The sequence below is a fragment of the Elephantulus edwardii genome, unplaced genomic scaffold, assembly GCF_000299155.1.
Source record: "Elephantulus edwardii isolate Elephantulus edwardi_28Jun2011 unplaced genomic scaffold, EleEdw1.0 scaffold00077, whole genome shotgun sequence".
Lineage (NCBI taxonomy): Eukaryota > Metazoa > Chordata > Mammalia > Macroscelidea > Macroscelididae > Elephantulus > Elephantulus edwardii.
The window spans coordinates 11,816,381-11,832,290 of NW_006399827.1; the positions used below are offsets into that span (position 1 = coordinate 11,816,381).

A 15,910-nucleotide genomic window follows, 5' to 3' on the forward strand; every position below is an offset into this window, starting at 1 on the left:
AACAACAACAGAAAAACCAACCCAAAACAAACAAATCCAAACCAAAAACCAAACCAAAAAGCCTCACTTGGAATTATGCACAGACTCCAACTATGTTATACAAGCTATCAGCCTTTCATATTTAACCGTTCCCAGCAATGGGGACTATCCTTGGCTTATAGGCTGCTTACAGACCCCATTTCACAAAATCTTCTTGACCCAGAAGCCTCTAGTTTCCTTTTGGTAGGTTATAAAAACAGAACATCTGTCATTTACAGGAGAGTGTTAAATACTTTTAACCACTGACAAGGCTTCAGGAAATTTCACAGTTTTGTTATGCTCTATTTTATTACTATCCTATTTACATTTTTATTTTACTTTTTTGCTGAATTGCTGATTTTCCTTTTTTCAATAAAATTTAATTCTGGAGTGTGAGCAGGAACCAGTTAACTACATTCATTGTCCAACCCCCACTGGTTTGAAAGAAGACTCCAAATTCTTGGCATATGAATCAGCTGTTCGGTTGCTCCACCTCATCCCTGCAGCGAAGCAGCAGAACTGCAGCAACGGCCGCGCGCTGGGTTCACGCTGTGGGTGGCGAGGCCTTCCGCTGAAGGAGGTACTGGTGGATGCTTTCTGCGTCTCGCTTTAGCCAAGCAGCATTCAGCAGGATATTTTCACAACACTGCTGGATGGTACGCTCAGCTGAAGGAGCTGGGTGACTCTCAAAGAAAGCCTGGTATAAAACAACCCAAAATATAATAGTTATATCAATAACAACGAGCTAATATCACAGGTTATGGGGGAAAAAAATACCCACTGGTCTGCCAAGGATCTCAAGAGAATGTACCTCCATCACGTCGCTCATGCTTTCCTAATTACATTTATCCTTTCGGTTTTCCCACTCTACTAAGCTAATGTCCACATTACTTGGTTTATATACTGCCAAATACTCTATGCATAAACCTTAATATAAAATTTATTAGTAAAGAAACACAACCTACTGTTTTCCTTTAGGCTCTTTACCTAAAGGTTAATCTAGGCTTTATAATCAGATCTGGGACTTAAAATGCTTGGCCTTGTCACATACTAAATAGCCTCTGACTTTGAGTATCTTATCTGCTGTAAATCTGTTTTCTCACTCATGAGAACATATTTATTCTGGAAGAATAAAGAGACAACTTATACGAAGTATTTAACATAGTATCTGGCACAAAACTTAAACTTCTATCATAATCTTAATAATATTGACTAATTCATATTCTCATATTTTGAGACACTTTGAGTTTATTATAATATTTATTCATTAAAAGTAAATTTTATTTTTTAATGAAAGATTACAGAAAACAAAGTAGCTTATAAGTATCAACCAGCAAAAGGATGGAGGATTTCCATTAAACTAACCATCACAGGAATAAAAATGAGAATCCACTGGATGACATCTAGATCTTTTAAACCAAATGGCCTATTGACATAGCTGCTCCTAATCATGGTGGATTCTTAGGGCCGGAGTTACATGCAAGTCTTCCTCGAGTTACAAATGGTACCATCATAGATTGGTTTACAACTTATAGAAGTTGCTCAGTAAATACTGGCTTAAAAGACAAACAAAATCAAACCACTGGATCTCTTTTATTATTCATCTCCTCTACTACCCTATCCAAACTACTATAAGACCATTATTGTTTGGAGAGTTAGAATGAAATGTTTATAACACACAGCAGATCATGTTGTCCCCTAGCTTATAGACCTCTTTAGAAAGCTTTCCATACTTAAGACCCTCATACTCTATAAAGCCCTGTACAATTTGGTCCCTACCTAGTTCTCTGGCCTTAGTATAAAATAATTATTCATAAAATTGAATGTAAACAAAATTAAAATAGCGATTACGCCTTTTTTTATTAGTGGCTCATAGGACAACAACAAAAATATATATTTGTGAATGTGGGTAGATATAAATTTCAAAATTTCTAAATTCACACCTTACATCATTCTTTACCTTCAAAGAAGATCATGGTGGAGACATTTTAAAAGTAGTAATTAAATGCAACTGAAACCTAAAAGTTCAGATTTTCCTAGCTAGTGTATGTTTGTCCCCCAAATATTGAACCTACCAGTTCCAAGTCATAATAAATTATCAATCTTCATAAGGACTAATCATCTAGTCTCACTGTGCAAACAACTGACCTATGAAAGTCAGTCAAAACAGAAAAGGAATTAAATATCAAGGATCTCTAATTCAGTCACATTATGTTACTTAATGATAATTTTACCATTTTCCCATTTTATGGATCAGGAAACAGACTCAGAAGAATTTGAAAAACTTGCTCTAAATAATATAGTTAGTAAAGAGACAGTGAGTCCAGGTCAAATAATTCTCATTACTTCAACCATATTCAAAGTCCCCAAAGATGATCACAACTCTAAACTCTTCAGACAATAAAATGATCATTTATCTTTCTACAAGAAAGAACAAGGGAGCTCTGGTGGCCTAGTGGCAAGAAGCTGCACTGCAATCCCAGAGGCCTGCAGTTCAAATCCACCAGATGCTCTGCTGGAGAAGGTGGGGCAATCTCCTCCTGTACCAGTCAGACCCGATTCAATGGTACACACACAAAAAAATTAATAATTGGGGTGGGGGAGGGGGGGCAGGGAGAGGGGTGCAACAATGAATGAATGGAATTCCAAAATCTCTGTAGATGTTCATTGAAATGAAAAATAAATTAAAAAAAAAAGAACAAGGGGATAATGCTAAAGTGAAACCTTATCTCAAAACTCCATGATGACAACAATTTGGTTAATATTTTGGCTTACTATATAGAAAATTAAATAGTTATTTTCCTTACCTTAACCTCTGAAGCCATTTTGTCAACTGCAAATCCCTCAACAGAGAGCTGAAAAAAACAACAGTGTACAATTTATAATGATGTTGTCCCTAAGTGCCTTTGAGTCTGAAGTGACTCACAGCTGACCTTCCAACAGGTTTTCAGAGGCAGTAAACTGCATAGGAGTTGACTGCCACCTTCCATCCACAATTTACAATAGTTAAGTACAATTAAAAAGGGCTCACAACAAAATTCATCCTCTCCCAACTTTATAGTTTTTAATAGAAGATATAGATGATGAGTGAAAAAGCCTTTTTTTTTGAAAAAGCCTTTTAAACAAAGCTGTAACTATATAGGGAAGCTCAGAAGAACAAAGACCATAGTATCCGGTTCTAGTGAATCATGAATGTCATTCATTAACAACTATAAATAAACTGACTCTTAAGAACTTTTACTACCTTTATTAGTCTGGATATTAAAAATCCTCCTTGGTAGCGATTATAAAGCTCTTCCCAGTTGTCCTTTATAAACTTCCAAGCAGCTTTCCTTCCATGCTTGCTGCCTCCAGCCACACCACCAATTACAGATACAGTGTCCTGTGGACGTACCTCTTCCTAAAAACAAGGGAGAGAACTACAAGTATAGTGTATCTCCTAATACTTCCAACTGCTAGAATGGACAACATGCTTCAAATAACCAAAGCTTCACTGAAGACAATTATTTCTTGTTTTAGCAATGACTAGCACCAGAAGCTTTTAGCAAAGAATAGAATGATTAAATATCAGCCAAATTAAACATGAGCACTGGGACAAGTATAACAAACAAGCTCATCAATAAACAATTGCTAAAAAAAAAAAGAAAAAGTTGCTGCAGATCATACAGGATAAAGAAAGGCAACTGGTGAGTGTCCCAATTTTCAAGGCCCTGTCCTCAATAGTTTTATTCTGAAAAATGTGTTTCCTCCTCCAATTATGAGTCTCACCACTAGAGGGAGATAATACATAAAAAACAAAGATTCTATAATTTCTGGATATGAGTACCTTATCTGATATGTCATTACCAAATACTTTTTCCCCGTCTGTGGCTTGCCTTTTTATCCTGTTGGGGAAGTTTTTGGATGTGCATAGGGATTTGATTCTTAGAAGATCCCACAGGATATGAACAGATACTTCACCAAAGAAAACATTCAGATGGCTAACAAGTACATGAAGAAATGTTCAAAATCCCTAGCTCTAAGAGAGATGCAAATCAAAACAACTATGAGATATCATTTCACCCCAGAATGGTAAAAATTTAACAGAACAGCAAACAATAAATGTTGGCGAGGTTGTGGAGAGACTGGAACCCTTATTCACTGTTAGTGGGAGTGTAAAATGGTGCAACCACTGTGGAAGGTGGTATGGCGCTTTCTCAAAAAGTTGCAAATAGAGACACCATTCGACCCAGCAATTCCACTACTCGGAATATACCCCATAGAGACCATAACTGACATCCAAGCAGATATATGCACACCCATGTTTATCATGACTTTGTTCACAATAGCAAGGAGTTGGAAACAACCTAAGTGCCCATCAACAAACGAATGGATAGAGAAGCTGTGGTATATTCACACAATGGAATACTACGCTGCATTGAAAAACAAGGAACTCATGCATATTATTCAAAATGGGTGACCCTGGAGGACATTATGCTGAGCGAAGTATCTCAGTCACAAAAGGGCAAATACTGCATGGTGCCACTGTTGTACAACAGGACTGACCTTGGGGTTGGGAGGAGACTGAGAAGGATGGGTTCAATAATGTATACTGCATTGAAGCAGATGAGGGAGAAAACTGTTTAAAAGGGATATGTGATAAGGTATTTTTGTCCCGATCGGAGTCCAGAGCAAAGGCTGCACAGTGGAGTGGACCTGGGGGAAGGTTTGTAAAACAATCAAAGAATTTTTCTTTTACTTTTCCAAGAGGGTAGTGTACTAAGGGGGAGGATTGAGAGGGGAGAAAAATGCAACAATGAATGAATGGAAATCCGAAGTCTCTGTAAATTTTCATTGAAAGTAATAATAAATTTTTTAAAAAAAGGGGGGGGGGTGAGAAACAAAGTTTCAAGCCAATTTTTGTCAATAGAAGCCCCAGTCTAGGGTTAAGGAAAATCAAGAGGCTACAGAATCAAAGACACTTTTAATAGATAATCAGTAATAAAGCTCTCCAAAGTAAATTTTCATTGTAACTTACTGAAAGTGCAAAGGTGAGGACTTTTTGAATCAGCTCAGGTGAAAGAGTAGCCCCAAGGACTCTTTCAATTCGGTTTTTCTCTTCCTGCATATCTGCTTGTTTGTGAAGCTGTAAGAAGAAAACAAAGATACAGATGGAACACCCTCTGTTAGAAGTTCTGAACATGCTTACATTAGGCTTTCCCTCCAGAAGTAAAATTTTTGTTCCACATTCTCACTATGTAAAATTGTCAAAGTATGAAATAAACAGATTACTTTTCTAAATGATTTAAGCTTTAGTCATTTGCTATTAGAGTAAATGAAGCCATCAGGCATAAGGGTTCACTAGACAAGAAATTCTGAGCACTTTAACAATGAGATAGTAAACACTGAGATCTGAAAGGTCAATCTGTCATGGCCAAATTTTTTTACAAGACTGATGCCTGCCTATTATAATGCTCTGTGCTAGAAAAACAAACTCATGACTACTATCATTAACACTTTATAATAATGAGAAATTGAAAGCAATCTAAATACCCAACAAGTTAATTTTATTTATACAAAGAAACTATGCATTAAAACTATGTTTTATGAAAGCCATGCTTTAAGAACATTTGATGGTGTAAAAATGGTTTTGATATATTAAGGGAGGGGAAGTATCCAGTAACAATAGCAAAGTTCAATAGAGTAGCAAACAACAAATGTGGGTGAGGATGTGGAGAGATTTGAACCTTTATTCACTGCTGGTGGGAGTGCAAAATGGTGCAATCACTATGAAAGTGGTTTGGTATTTTTTCAAAGTTGAGAATAGACATGCCATTTAAACCAGCAATTCCACTACCGGGAATATACCCTAAAGAAACCAGGGCAACCTCCCAAACAAATATATGCACACCTGTGTTTGTTGTTGCATAATTCATAACAGTAAAGAGATGGAAGCAACCCAAGTGCCTATAACAAATGAAAGGACAGAAAAACTATGGTATATTCACACAATGGCATACTGACGAGGCACTTAAAAACAAGGAATTTGTAAAACATTACCCAACATGGGTGACCCTGGAGGACATCATGCTGAGTGAATTACCTCAGGCACAAAAGGACAAATACTACATAACATCATTGTTATAAAACAGGACTGACATGGGGTTTGGGGAAAAGTAGGAAAAGGGGGTAAATAATGAACACTGCATTGGAAAAGGTAAAGAACCATTTAAAGGGACATGATTAGGCATTATTTGTATGACAATAGTCCAGAATATAAGGTATATAGCAAAGTGAACTGGGGGAGCGGGAGGGGAGGTAGCAAAGTGTACAACAATGAATGACTTAAAAAAAAAGAAAAAGAGAAAACAATGAATGAAAATTCAACTTTTCTGTAAACTTTTGTTAAAATCACAATTAAAAATTTTATACATAAAAAAAGTAGTGGAAAAGAAAAAAAAAAGTAGTGAGACAAAGCCAAATGACTGGAAATTAGAATGAAGTAAATTCTCTGAAAATATACCAAAATAGTAACATTAGTGATGACTTCTGATCATTGGGATTATACAATCTTTTTCAAATATTCATATTTTTTCTAAAATACTTAATGTGCACTATTATACAGAGAAGCATAAATAAAAACCAAAATTCTACATATACAATTAAATCAGGTTTTAGATAATATCATATATGCTTTTTTTGGGTGATCTGTATTTTCCATTACAGGTAAGTTTTAATTTTGTTCTATATACTTTTCTAGCTTGTAAATGTTCCAGGGAGCCCTGGTGGTTTAGTGGTAAGAAGTGTATGCCATCCCTAAGGCAGGCAGTTTGAACCCATCAGCTGCTCCACAGGAGAAAAATGGGCGATCTCACATGTGACAAAGACTCTAAAAATCTGTTGTAGGGTCAGCTACAAGTCAGTTCCAACTTGATGGTACACAACAACTACAAAAATAAAACTTCCACAGGGAAGGCATAAAAAACAAAATTTTTTTCATGATCATAGAGAAAATTTAAAAAAAATCACTATAAATATTAAGAGATACTGCTCCAAGACCATTTAGTTTCTTCACCTGTTTCCCTTAAGACTGAACACTGACCAGTGTCTGGAGATCTCATCACAGCTCCCAGTTTCCTTTCTTTCCTTTGGACTCTTTTGGGCAAATAGGTAAGTCAGGAGACCTGGGTTCAAGACCCAGTTTTGTCTCTAACTAGCTGTGTGATCTTGACTAAGTCTTTAACCTTTCCAGGTCTCAACTTTCCCATCTGTAAAATAAGGGGAGTGGACAAATGATTTCTGTGGTCCCTTTCAGTGTCAATATTCAAGGTCTAAATTCTGACGTGAGAAAGCAATTTTCCAAGGGGAACTGGTAAAGTCCACTAGGTGGCACCATAACACCATATTCCAAATATCACCCCCTCAACCGAGCCCAGAATTCATATAGGTAAATTTATTTATAAACTAAGCAGAATGCTATGTATTCAACAGTTTGAGCCATTCTTCAGAGGCTGAACTTCTTAAAATGTTCCTTATCTGTTTCATAGATAAACTGAAACATCTTTATTTCTTAAGTGGTTGATGTCTTACTATAAATTAGAAGGGTGCAGCAAATCCAGACCCAAAGTATACAGCCATCATAATTAGCAACTGCCGCTTATTTTCCACCAAAAAGCACATATTCTTCCCTGGGTCCTCCTCATACTGCCGCCTATGGATCACAGAGGGGGTAAACCTTCAGATGCTCTTTTGACCTAAGTCAACATTTTTTTAACATGCTTCATTATTCACAAATCATCAACAACAACAAAAATCTTCATCTCTTACCAAGTAGTTTCAATACCCTTGGTTCTGCCCTCATCAGAGCTCTTTCCAATGTTAAAGTTTGAGTATACTGAACAGTTCAGTTATGGGAGAAAGATGGGCGGTCTCCCTCCTCTCATAATGATTCAAAGCCTCAGACAAGGAGTTACTTCACTGGAATTAACTCAATGGCAGTGAGTCTGTTTAAATATATCCAGTTGTGTAAATTCTTGATATGACAGTATCAAGGTATCTATCAAAAAACTGTCGGAACGCCTATTTTCCTCCATCTTTATGAAATTAATTTAAGAAAATATAAACTATCGCAAGTTTCAGAAAATAAATCATTGATAGAGCACACAAGTGCAGATAATATGGAATCTTAGTGTTATTTAGTTGAAAGATACACCCAAAGTATAATTTTCATATTACTAGAAAGAAAATTCAAGGTAGTTAGTCTCTTAAATGAAGTTTATCTTTTGAAAAAACATCCTAGTAATTTTTAGTAGGAATTATTTAAAATACCAGAAATTAGATCTGTAGTCCCTAGAGTACAGTAATCACTGCTCTACATGGAAACAGAAAAGTATTCTCAGTATTAAAGTGGAAGCTTTTAGGTTCACACTCCACTTTTGTCCTGTCCCTCCCCCCTTAACTGTGCATTTTTCATTTTAAAGAATAAGATTTTTTAAAGATCTGATGGACTGCTTTGGTATTGTAGGTATATTTCTGCACATCTGAGGATGAAGTAACAGATTCAGCTCCCTCACCTCTAATACAACTAATCAAGTCCTTGCTGTTGTGTGTTGTCAAGGTGGAACCTACTCATAGCTGACCCTCCAGTTGGTCAGACTGATAAATAAGTACACAGATTAGGAACTAGAGAAAGTACTTGTCTACAGTTGACTAGAGCTTTCAAACAGATCATGCTTTTACACGTCACACATAAGGACACGGAAAGTTTTATCTATATTATATCAAAGTTGGAATTTATTTATATACCAGTTACCCCTGGAAAACTACAGAGGCTATGCAGGCAGATGAATTAATTTCATGTCCATTCGCCAGGTGTGCTGGCATAGCTTAAACTAGGAGACTCATAATATTTAACATTTCTTAAGCACAGAAACAAACAGGTCATTTAAAGATACTAAATGGGCATAACATCAAGCATATTTATATTGAAGATGAACATTTTAAGAACTTGATGTTTTTAACTAAAAGAACATTTCAGAGTTAATGCACAAACTTGTGAATTGAAGAAAGGCAGTGAAGAATAATAGGAACAGATCATGCATATTTTGTCTCTTCATACTCGTTTCTTCATATTTGCATATATGAGTGCTGTATTTCTTTTGCCAGATTTTTGCTACATTTTAACCACTTAAAGCTCCTATTTTTTGTGTCAATTTAAGCTCAAAAGCAGGAAGTGGAAGCCCTTTCCAAACATGCTCACCTTAAGCATAATGTCTAGGGTAGTACTATCACCATGCTTCAAAACAGTCAGATAGACCTGTAAGAGAAAATGAGAACCAAAAGAAGACATTTGAGTAAATGTATCTTGTTTGAAATACTCAGAAAAGATAGTAGTTTTAAGAGTGCCTATCAACAACCACAAATGTAGATGGTATGCTGTGACAGCAGTGTACACCGGCTTTCACAGAGGAATGTGCACTGATAATCAACTTCCAGCACTATAGCTGCTGACTGAGAAACTTTAAACAAATGGACTGGCTACCGTTTCTCTAAAAGGCACAATTAAATAGTCAGATGTGGTTTGTGGGTTGGTACTTAGATCATTGTTGGTTATTATTAAGAAGTTCTACCCTACACAGAATGATACAGTCACCAGAAATCAAGATCATTCATTATGGAAACCTACAGGACTCCTCAGGTCAGCAGAAAGGATCTGTTTCCCTTCCACATGGTCCTTAAACCGACGGCGGGCTTCTTCTAATGTTGCTTTATGTCCTGCTTTTCCAAGTTTGCCCAGAACCAAGCCCCTCAGGAGTGCATCGAGATGACCTGATTGGGAAGTAAAAATAGACATAATTATACTTATTGGGGGAAAAAGAAAAAGGTAGAGGGAGTCTACCTTTACAAATATGTAGCCTTGATTTAATTGTTTCACGTTTACATTTTTTGAACCAAAACAATCACCTGCCTAGATACTTAAAAGAATACTTGATTTAAAATTTTAAAATCCTAAGAGTGAAATGGATTGTCAAACAGATTAGCAAGTAAATAAATTTGCTGACTTTTTCTACGGCCATAAACGTCAACTATCTGAATTTGCAAAGTGTTCACTCAGTCCAGTTAATTATACAGCTAAGGATTATGTGTGACAGAGACAGGCTTATTTCATGCAAGTTTTAAACCCAAAGTTTAAAAGATTTTTCACATCATTAGTCAATACAGAAATGACCATCAAAACCACAATGAGATACTATCCTCACTAAGATGACTGTTATAACAAAAAATGGAAAATAACAAGTGTTGGTAAGGATGGAGAGAAGAGGAACTCTCAGTCATTGCTGGCAGAATTGTAAATGGTAGAGTTGCTATGGAAACAGCATGGCAGTTCTTCAAAAAACTGAATACAGAACTACTCTGTGACCTAGCAATTCTACTCCCGGAGTTTGAAAGAACGGAAAGCAGACACTTATAGAATAAAGCACGTAGAAACAAAAGACGTTTTCATCAGTAGACGAATGGATAAACAGACATAAAACGATATATACAAATAATGGAATGTGATTAAGCTATAAGAAATGGAAGTTCTGAGACATCCTACTAGCAAAAGCATTTTGCTAAGTAAGTCAGACACAAAAGGACAAATATATGATTCACTTACATGAACTATCTAGAACAGGCAACTATCTAGAGACACAAAGATTAGCGGTTGCCAGGGGCTGGGGAAGGAGAGGAGAAGTTATTGCTTAAGGGGTACAGTTTGTTTAGGGTGAAAAAATTTTTGGAAAAAAAACAGGTGATAAGTTACACAACAATTATAAATATAATTAATGTCACTGAAGTGTACAGGAGAAAAAAAAAGATATAAAAGAGCAAGTTTCTGTTTTACCTATTTATGAAAATAAATCTCTACCAACAATCAATCCCAAAACCGCCACAACTCTCCCTGATCTTTCTCAAGTCTACACCTCCCTTTTCTCTTGTCTTTTTTGGTAGCAAAACTCCTTTTTAAAAAAACGGAATGAAAGTTTACAAGTCAAATTGTCTTTCTCATTCAATCATTTATATAAATTTTGTTTTAGAACATTAATTACAATTGATGACTTAATTAAAGTCTAAATATGCTTTATTTTTTCTCATTCTAGAGGACCCACTATAAACATTTAGTCTCTACCATTTGAAAAAATTTGCTGAAGACTAAATTTTGCCTGCTGTGGAGCAGTATTTGACCCTAGTTGGTCACTCTACTTCTCTTTAAATGACTTTAAGAATCCTGGGACACTCCTCTTTCTTCCTGCCTCATGGGTTAATCATCTTCACTTTCCTTTGCTAATTCAGCATCTAACCAACCTCTAAATCCTGCAATGCCCTCGGATCCCTTTTTTTCATTGACACTCAGTCCCTAGGAGCTCTCATGGCTGTAAATACGATCTACGCAATGATAACTAACTCAAGTCTAGACACCTACACATGACATTCTCCCAGATGGACCTCAAATTTAATGTGTCCAGAATGGAATTCCTGATAGTCCTCTCACGCCAGCCTACTCCTATGGCAGTTTTCACAATCTCTGTACACAGTCTCTGGCAACTTCATTCTTTCAGTTCTTCAAGGTAAAATCTGATGATTCGTCTCTTCTTTCTATCAAGAGTTAATCTACTATGCTTTTTACTCTGAAAAATATACACAGCACTTCTATCACTAGTTCCTTGGCAACTAGTATCTAAGTTCGATTAGTGGTATCCTTGCTTCCTCTCTTGCCTCACTTCAATCTGTTCTTCACACAATCAAGTAAAAACAGATTATGTTTCTCTGCTCAAAACTCTCAAATTAGCTTTTCCTACCACTAAATGTTAAAAGTCAGAAACTTCTCCCTCCCTTTCACTCTGTCCTGGCTGAACAGGCCTTCTTGCTTGTCCCTGAACATACCATCCATGCTTTTGGCCTCAGGCCCCTCTGTCCATAGCTATCTTCCTGTTTCCTTCAGATCTACTTAAGTTCAAATGCCACCTCATTAAATGTTGGTTTATCTAACCACTCTCTATAAAATCATGACACACCACATATACTCCTCATCACCTTACCCTCCCAACTCACCCCCTCACTTCTTCCAGGATACTAACTAATCCCTGGTACCTGTACATATGTATATAATTCTTTGCAAAAGATTGCCACATCAATTTTTTAAAATAATTTTTTTCATTATTGAATATTTTCCTCCCTCCTTCCCGCAAGGCAACCCTTGTTCCAGACTGTCGTCATACATATAATGCCTAATCACATATTCCTCTAACAGTTCTTCCCCTCATCTCTTCTATTGCAGTGTTCATTATCTAGTCACTCTTTTCCCATTCTCTAATTCCCCATTTTCTGTCCAATTTTATAACAGCAATGTTAAGCAGTATTTGTCCTTTTGTGACTAAGATATTTCACTCAAAATGTGCTCCAGGCTCCCCCAAGCTGTGTAATGTTTTATGAGTTCACTGTTTTTCAATGCTGCATAATATTTCATAGTATGAATGTAGCATAGTTTTTCTATCCATTCATTTGTTGATGGGCACTTCTGTTGCTTCCATCTCTTTGATACTGTGAATAATGTAGCAAAAAACATGGGTGTGCTCCCAGATCAATTTTAATCAGGAGAAACAGCATCATTTTTTAATAGTAACAGTAAAAAAGAATTTAAAGCCAGTCTTAAGATTTAAGTAGAAGAGTAAATATGTGATTATAAGTAATAGTAAGATATGAGAAAATATATGTAGAAAACAACTTCCTTAATTCAGAAAACTGGACCTTTTAGCACCTTTACAGGTTACTGCATTTATGGTGACAACAGAGGCATATTTTCTCATTTTACTCTAACTTGTAAATATCATGGTTTTTACAGTTTGAAGGTTTATGTCAACCTTGTCTTGAACAGGACTACTGGTACCTTTTCCCAACAGTCTGTGCTCACTTTGTCACATTTTGGTAATTTTCACAGTAACTTTTCTATAATGTTGTGGCACACTTAAACTCACTACTACCATTTGATTTGTGTACAAATCAGTTTTAGCAAATACAAATACATATAACCATTACTATTTTAATGCTGGTGGACCCAGTATGCTTAAAAGATGGGGGGAAAGTGCCAATTTCTGACCAATTTTTTAATCATTCAGTACAGCCATTACCTTCTCCAGGTTTGGGGTCCCAGCCTAGTCTCTCCCCTATAGGTGAAAAGACATCTTTCACAAACTCCTGGATTTCCTCATAGAAGTCTGTGTGGGACAAGAGAGTTGAGAGAATCCCCAGGTTACAGCTCAGGTCGCTCCATACAGTATAATTGGGCTCATTCACAAAAGCCTCCATGACTTTTAGAACCTCTACAGTGCTAATGATTCCAGCTCGAGCCTGGGACAGGAAAAAACACAAATCAATCTAGTCTTCAAATAAAAACACACAAGCATGTATTTTCAGCATTATTCACTACTAGCCAATTATCTCTTTGTGTTAAAAGAAAAGAAGGTTATACAAACACAAAAGAGCACTGTAAGAATAAAAATCCTACTATGACAAGAATCCTCATTTACTTTGTTGGTATTTATAAAAAAAAATTATACTGGAATTCAACCAATTTGGTAAGAATGGAAAAGAAAATAAAATCTATTAACTTCCTATCTCTATTCCATTTCTGGGGTCAAGCTTTCTTTTGACATTTTCTTTCATTCAAAACAGTTGTAAAATTAGTTGAGGCTGTGTTTTTGTTTGCCAGGGTTATGCATCTTGACAGAAGTGTCCCCCCGCCACCACCAAAATTGGACTAGCAAATTATGTCAAATTAATTTCTTAAAGACTGTTAAGTGAAAGGCCTAAATTCAGAGTCCTTTCAGAACCAGTGAAAGTTAGGAAAAAGATTTCTAATAATGCAGCCAATTGTACAGACATCTCACTCTTGTGAAACAGATCTGTCTCAGCAATGAGGTGAAGCAGATGTAAAGTTCTGTGCATCAGTGCTAATAAGTGTTTAAAAAAGAAGAATCCAAAACTAATTACTACAGAGAAGAGGGGAAACTTGAGGTCTATTTTTTTTTAGGTCTATATTAAAGAAAAACTAGGAGGAATCTGACAATTTTATCAAAGTTTAAAACACCAAGAAGCCATTAAGCCATGTTGGAGTCATTGGTAAAAATGCTAATAATCGGTTCAAATCCTTTCTGAACAAAGCCAAATAAAATGAAGTAGCTTAGAAAAAACAAAAATAATTTTGAAATAATTATTGTTAAAAAATTTCTGCTAAGATTTATACTATTATCATTCAAAAGAAACTTTTGCCCATAAAAGATCATTTAAGTGCAGATAGTAAATGGAAAAAAAAAATTGCTTAAAAGTGATTAAGTGGGCTTTGCTTCTAGTAAGTGCAAAATATTTAAAAAAACAACTCAAATTCTCTGCCAGAGTCAGAATGAACTCAAAGCTGACTCTCCAACTGTTTTCAGAGGCTGTAAATCTCATGGGAGGAGACTGCCCATCTTTCTCCTGCTGAACAGCTGGTGGATACAAAGTGTCAGAGAGTGCTGCCTTTGGATTATAACTTCCTACTGACTATGCCACCAGCGCTCAACTACATAGATCAAGCAATGTCATGTTAACTAATAATTAGTTGTTTGCTCTAAGCCCAATGTCTTATTTAATCTTCAGGGGAAACCATTCTAATTACACTCAGTGAGACAACTCCAAGGGAAAAAAAAAACCACCAAAATCCTTTAACCAACAATGTCCATTATACTACATCAATAAGGGATGCTCACCAAGGAGAAGAGGTCATTCTGTAAACCAAGTCGATCCACTGGGGGCAGAGAAAGGTCACGTATGCCTGGTAATAAACTTTCCAGCATGGTGGAACTGTACTGAGTCCGATAAAACCCAACTGTTCCCAGGTTTAGCTGAAAAGATATTCAGTATATTGTATTAAAAACTGTTGCATTTAATTTTAAATCAACCTTCTGCAGATGTGAAAAATTTTAGGTACACCTGGATTAAAAACACACAAAAGTAACTGACAGGGCTAAAAAGAAAACAAATGATTAAAAATGGCTGTCAGAGATAACGAATACAGAGACAAAAGAAAACAAATTTGAAATACAGGGGGCCCAACTGATGGACAGCAGAAAGAAAATGGCAGGGAAGAGGGGAGGAAATGAGGGCAGATTTCTATTTCTAAACCCAGTGAATACATTTAGGTTAAGAGGAACTGTGTGTAATATATAAAAACAAGGAATCCTGAGGGAACAGGAGTTAAAGTCCTCAGCTGTTAATGAAAAGGTTAATGGTTCGAACCCACCAGCGGCTCCACAGGAAAAAGATGAGATGTTAGCAGTCTGCTTCCAAAAAAGTTCACAGTCTTGGAAACCCTATGGGCAATTCTACTCTGTCCTAGGACAATGAATTTTGGTTTCCCTCACACTCAATACACATAGATATCCAGAGTCATGTGAATGGTGGACTCTACAGAATACTAGGTCTTTAAAAGCAATAATTTATTGAACCCAGAGTTTTAACAGAGTAACTAAAATCTGGTTTTCTGAATTAAAAGAATCACATAGACATAAAAGCCAACAGTGTAAGACTTGAATTTTTTTATTTAACATTATCTTCTATATGCTATTTGATAAAAATAAAAATATATTTTAAAAAACAGTATATATCTATAACCAGGAGAAGATAAAATAGATGAATGGGATCTTCTAAGAATCAAATCCCTATGCACATCCAAAAACTTCAGCAGGGTAAAAAGGGAAGCCACAGACTGGGAAAAAGTATTTGGTAATGACATATCAGATAAGGGACTTATATCCAGAATTTATAAAATACTTGAGCACTACAACAAGATAAAGGTAAATAATCCAATAGAAAAATGGGCACAGGATATGAACAG

The 15,910-nt window shown here is 36.0% G+C and overlaps 1 protein-coding gene across 2 annotated transcripts in view; it reads right to left on the reverse strand.

Moving 5' to 3' along the window:
- Positions 1–363: 363 nt before the first annotated feature.
- Positions 364–15,910, reverse strand: part of NPEPPS (aminopeptidase puromycin sensitive) — an 89,228-nt gene continuing 73,681 nt past the window's right edge. For both annotated transcript variants that reach the window (XM_006889361.1, XM_006889360.1), the window contains 8 exons: positions 14,784–14,918; positions 13,167–13,386; positions 9,683–9,825; positions 9,257–9,313; positions 5,036–5,143; positions 3,263–3,418; positions 2,826–2,873; positions 364–715 (listed from right to left, as the gene is read on the reverse strand). In XM_006889361.1, coding sequence (XP_006889423.1) covers positions 563–715; positions 2,826–2,873; positions 3,263–3,418; positions 5,036–5,143; positions 9,257–9,313; positions 9,683–9,825; positions 13,167–13,386; positions 14,784–14,918 — 1,020 coding nt within the window. In that variant the 3' untranslated portion in view covers positions 364–562. The remainder of the gene's footprint in view (positions 716–2,825; positions 2,874–3,262; positions 3,419–5,035; positions 5,144–9,256; positions 9,314–9,682; positions 9,826–13,166; positions 13,387–14,783; positions 14,919–15,910) is intronic.